The sequence below is a fragment of the Diceros bicornis genome, chromosome 16 (genome assembly GCF_020826845.1).
Source record: "Diceros bicornis minor isolate mBicDic1 chromosome 16, mDicBic1.mat.cur, whole genome shotgun sequence".
NCBI lineage: Eukaryota > Metazoa > Chordata > Mammalia > Perissodactyla > Rhinocerotidae > Diceros > Diceros bicornis.
Window position 1 is genome coordinate 16,544,335 of NC_080755.1, and position 6,000 is coordinate 16,550,334.

At 37.0% G+C, this 6,000-nt stretch overlaps 1 protein-coding gene across 1 annotated transcript in view; it reads left to right on the top strand.

The window, feature by feature from the left end:
* The window catches only part of NDC80 (NDC80 kinetochore complex component), a 46,859-nt gene extending 42,633 nt beyond the window's left edge, over nucleotides 1-4,226 (top strand). Inside the window, exons 16-17 of the mRNA XM_058556861.1 lie at nucleotides 80-182; nucleotides 3,783-4,226. Of these exons, the coding sequence (XP_058412844.1) occupies nucleotides 80-182; nucleotides 3,783-3,920 (241 nt within the window). The 3' untranslated portion in view covers nucleotides 3,921-4,226. The remainder of the gene's footprint in view (nucleotides 1-79; nucleotides 183-3,782) is intronic.
* The last annotated feature ends 1,774 nt before the right edge of the window (nucleotides 4,227-6,000 follow it).

Genomic DNA, 6,000 nt, shown 5'->3' on the forward strand with positions numbered 1-6,000 from the left:
AAAAGGAGAAGCAAGCTAACTAGAACTGATATATTAGGTTTGTTTCTAGACAACTCAAACAAGAGTTTTTATTCCACAGATACCAGCTTGTTGTGCAGACCACAACTGAAGAAAGACGAAAGGTGGGAAATAACTTGCAGCGTCTTTTAGAGATGGTTGCTACACATGTAGGGTCTGTGGAGGTAAGTTTGTGAAGGTCTTTCCCACATTCTAAGAAAGCTTTTTAAAACTTTGATATATTTCTGTTTTGTTTCTGTGGAAATTAAATGTTATTTCTCTGGAAAATATGATCTAGTAAAAATTTATCAGAAGAATCCTGCCAAGCGGTGTGGTAAGGGGATACCTGTGCATTTTATAAAGTAATCTGTTTTGTTCACATAGACAACATACAATGATATTTATTACATCAACAGTATATAATGATGTTGTGCCAGGCCACATTCTACATACTGAAAACATATTAGTACATTTAAGATTTCATTAAGATTTAGATGAAAGAGTATACGTTACGACAAATACTTTTCCTTTCTGTTAATTTCATATAAACACAGAATAAAGTACTTCAAAAATGTGAAGTTTACCTTATGCCCACCTTTCGCATAGCTTGAAAGTCAACAATGAAACTGTTTCTTCAACCAGCTGTACAGAGTCCAAAAGCTAAGTTAAATTGCTAAACTCGAAAATTCTTGGGTAATTTATCAGGTGATAATGTATTTCCAGTTGTGAATGGTTTAAGGGAAAAAACTCATATCATATTAATAGGGCTCCATTTATTGAAAATAGAGCGTGTGATAGCTTATTTCCCCTCATCTCCCCTGAAAGACGTTGAACTGCTGCTTTCTTGCGCCAGTGCTCTTCTCTTCTTGGTGGTAAGAACAAGAAGAACATCCTGGATACTACATCAGAAAACCTGGGTTCTACCCTCTTCTTCCTAATTCAGCCACTTAGTGGCTTTATAACCTTTCATGGATCCTTTTTCGACTAGTATTGTTCATCTGAACCACAGACCGGAAAATGATTTGAGTGATTACTTTCTCATTCTCCCAAGGAGAATGAGCACTTGCTTTGCACCATGCGAAATTCACAATTAGCCAGTAAAGTATGGAAGGAGCACAGAAAGTCAGCTGATCATCATTAAAAGCTAATGTGGGGAAATTTTACAAGTAAGGAAATTGGACTAAAGAAAACAGAGGAATTTGGATCTAATGGTATTTTTAGATGGTATATTTTTTCTCTGGGGCAAAGCGTTTCTTAAGCAGTTTCTGCTTGGAGCCCCATACAGGTCCTATATGTGGCTTGATGTTCTAGATCAGGGGACAACAAACTGCAGCCTGCAGGCCAAATTGTGCCCACAGCCTGCTTTTGTAAATAACGTTTTATTGGAACACAGCCACTTCATTCATTTCCGTACTATCTATGGCTGCTTTCCCACTGCAACGGCAGGGTTGATCTGGCTCACAAAACCTAAAATATTTATTACTTGGCCCTTCACAGAAAAAGGTTGCTGGCTCCTGTTCTGGACTCCTACCTCCCTGAGGGGCACAAAATCATTTCTTTTGTCTATTTAGATGTTCCAAAAATAATTATAAACCTATAATTAATACATTGTAGTATTGATGCATACAAACCAATCTCTCTGATTAGGAGTCCAGAAATGAATGCATGAGCATAGACAGGAAACTGATATAGGAGAGAGAGAGTATTGCAGAATAGTGGGGTAAAATGAATTGTTCAGTTAATAGAGTTGGATTCCTGCCTTAAACCCTAGACAGAAATCAGTTCCAGACGGATTAAGAAATTAATGTGAGGCTAAATTTTTAACTTTTAGAAGAATTATAAGAGACTGTCTTTACACTTGAAGAATTGTAAAGGAGTTCTTAAATTAGACACGAAAAGTACAAACCACAAAGGAAATTATTTATAAATTCGCTTTATTAAAATTAAGATCTCTACATCAAAAGGCATAGAGAGTAGAAAGACAAGCCACAAAATGATAGAAGATATTTTTAAAAACAACTGATAAAGGATTAATATCCAGATATATAATGACCTCTGAAACATAAATAGGGAAAGTGGGCAAAGGACTCAAATGGGAATTTCACAAAGAGCTAATGTGGCAAATAAACGTATGAAAAAATATACCAATTCCTACCCTCAAGAAATTGGCCAAAAAAATTAGTTTTATAGTAATAAGTGCCAACAAGGATGTGGAGAAATGGGAGTTCTCATTTATGCTGCTGGGATTGTAAATCGATGTGACAATTTTTGAAAACAATTTGGCAATCCCTAATAAAACTATGCAGTTCCACTCTCGGTGTTTAATTAAAGAAATTTTTACATTGTGTGCTAGGGTACTGTACTGAGTTGAATAGTATCTCCCCAAAATTCATGTCTATCGAGTATCTCATAATATGACCTTGTTTGGAAATAAAGTCTTTGTGGATGTAATCGAGTATCTCATAATATGACCTTGTTTGGAAGTAAAGTCTTTGTGGATGTAATTAGTTCAGATGAGGTCATACTTGATTAGGGTAGGCCCGAAATCCAGTGACTGGTATCACTGTAAGAAGGCCACGTGAAGAGAAGGGAGAAATTAGAGTGACGCAGCTATAAGCAAAGGAGTGCCAAGGATTGCTGGGAACTGGCAAGGAAGGCTTCTTCTCTAGAGCCTTCAGAGAGAGCATGGCCCTGCCAACATCTTGATTTCGGACTTATAGCCTCCAAAACTGTGAGGGAATAAATTTCTGTTGTTTTAAGCCACCTGGTTTGTTGTAATTTGTTACACAATAATATTTGAAATAGTAAAAAAGCAAATAACCTGGTTATTAGTTTCGTATTGCTGCAGTAACAAATTACCACCAACTGATGGTTTAAAATAACACAGATTTATTTTCATACATTTCTGGAAGTCAGAAGTCTGAAATGGGCCCTTTGGACTGAAATCCTTGTCGAGTTTCTAGGGGGGAATCCATTTCCTTGCCTTTTTCACCTTCTAGAGGCCACCTACTGCCCTTGGCTTGTGGCCTCTTCCTCCATCTTCAAAGCCAACAGCACAACATCTTCTACTCTCTCTGACCTCTTTTCTGTTCTTATATATCTTCTCTGACTCTCACAGTGCTGATTCCCTCTTACAAGGACCCTTGTGATTACTTTTGGACCCACCAGGATAATGCAGAATAATCTCCTTTCTCAAGATCCTTAACTTAATCACATCTGCAAAGTTCCTTTTGCTATGTAAGATAACATATTCATAGGTTCTGGGGATTGGGACATGGACATCTTTGGGGAGGCGGCTATTTAGCCTACCACAGCTGGGAACAAACAAAAATCCATTGACAGTAAAATGGATAAGTAAATATTGATATATTCAATAGAATACTATATAGCAGTACCTAAATAAACTATTGCTATATGCATTAGCATGAATGAATCTTAAAATAGTGAATGAAAAAAATGTCATAGAACATTACGTTTAATAAATAAATATGAAGGTTAAATCCAGGTACCACTAAACTAGTATATTGTTTAGAGATACATACGTATATATCTGTATCTGTGTGTGTGTAGAAAAGCAAAGCACTGTTCAGGAGAGTGGTTGTCTCTGGGGAGAAAAGAGAGGGCATGTGTTTAGGAAGGGGCCCAAAAGGGGCCTACATGGTGGATACGGGAGTATTCCTTTTATCCCCATTCTTACAAATGTTACAGTCTTGTTTGTAAATTTCACAAACACTTTAAAAGAAATTAATGTTTTTACATTAACAATTGCTAATTGTTTTCACTAGAAACATCTTGAGGAGCAGATTGCTAAAGCTGATAGAGACTATGAAGAATACATGTCTGAAGATCTCTTGGAAAATATTAGAGAGATTGGAGACAAGTATAAGAAGAAAGCTGCTCTGCTTAAGGCTCCTGATGAATAAAGATAAAATGTGGATAATGTAAGCAAGAACTTTATTAATAGTGTAAATTTTGAAAAATCCTTTGTAAATTTAAAAAATCTGTAACATATCCTATACCTCTCCTTAAAATGAAGTCTCATGACCATATTCTCCCAAGCTTGTGAAATATTTTTATATCTTTTATAAATCTAGTTCATTAAAGTATGTATAACCTGAAATTATGATAACTTGTTAGATTGTTATCTTTAGATGTGAAAGACCAGTTATATTATGTACCTGGAATTAATAAAATTGTATCAGTAAAGTGTATTTTTTCCCTGATTTCTCTGTCTAACTTCAGATGGTTAGAAGATTGGTATTTCGGTCTAAACTGGGAGTCAGCAAACTAACTGTGGGCCAAATCCTGTCATGCCCATTCATCAACGTATCATCTATGACTGCTTTCACACTACAATAGCGGAGTTTAGTATATGCGACAGAGACCACATGGCCCCAAAGCCAAAAATGTGTACTGTCTGGCCCTTGACAGAAAAAGTTTGCCAATCCCTGGTATAAACTATACAAAGTTTGGTACTGTCCAACTAAAAAACTTTAATGACTCTGGACACTCAGTCTAACCCACTCCTTATCCAGGGTGGAAAACTAAAGTTCTTTCTGGCTTCATGCCATCTTTTCTCTGAAATAAGAAAAATAATATGGAATGTGAGAATCAGAAAAAGTAATAAATAATCTAGTACAACCTCCTCATTTTAGAGATGAGAATTCTTTCCTGGAGAAGTTCTGATTTACCTCAGATCACACCTTTTAGTAGTGGTAAAAGCCACACTGGAACTTACTTGAACCAGTGCACAATCCTGAGTAAAGCCACAGGAGCCATGAAATATGAATATTCTGGATGGGGAGGAAGGGGTGTTAGAATGTGAGATTTTTAGACAGATCTAAAGTATCAGGAGGCTCCTCAAGTTGAACTAAAATCTGCCTCCAGTTGAACTTTCTATTCCTTAAACTTTGTTCCAACTCTAATGCAAGTCAAAATGAAGATTGTGATAAAATGAAATATAAGCAATACAATGTAAGAACCCAGAATGGAATTCCAGCAAAGCTTTATGAAGGGAGGGTATTCAGCCTGAGAGAGTGGAATGAACAAAGGTCATAGTTGGGAGACAATTGATATGACAAAATTAATAGTTACCAATGTATTCAAGAATCTTGACTACTGACATCCAATAGAACTTTCTTCAGGGAGGGAAATATTCTGTCTGCACTATCCAATATGGTACCAGCTGTATGGGTCTATCATGTACTCAAATGACACATATGTATAAATGACAAAGACTCAGAGCTTTGCCATTCAAAACATGGTGTGAAAACCGGCATCAGCATCACCTGGGAGCTCATTAAAATTGCAGACTTGGGGCTGGTCCGGTGGTGTAGTAGTTGAGTTCATGTGCTCTGCTTCGGCAGCCGGGGGTTTGCAGGTTCAGATCCCAGGCGTGGACCTACGCACCACTTATCAAGCCATGCTGTGGCAGGCGTCCCACACGTAAAGTAGAGGAAGATGGGCAAGGATGTTAGCCCAGGGCCAGTCTTCCTCAGCAAAAAGGAGGATTCGCAACAGATGTTAGCTCGAGGCTAATCTTCCTCACAAAAAAAAAAAAAAAAACTGCAGACTCTTGGCCCCACCCCAAACCTACTGAATCAGAATCTGCACTTTTTATAGTTTATTGACATAAACTGTACATATTTAAACTTTTCTTAAGTTTTGACATATATATACCCCAGTAAAATCGTCACAATCAAGCTAATGAGTATATCCATCACCACTAAAAGTTTCCTCACGGCCCTTTACAATCCTTTCTCTTGCCCCTACATGACACCTGCCCCACAATCATCCCCAGGCAAGCACTGATCTCTTTTCTGTTACTAGAGATTAGTTTGCATTTCTAGAATTTTATATAAATAGAATTATACGGTATGTACACTTGTAGGGCTTCTTTCACTGAATATTTTGAGATCCATGATTATTTTGAGATCCACATTGCACTGTATATCAGTAGTTCATTCCTTTTTATTGCTGAGTAGTATTCCATTCTATGAATAT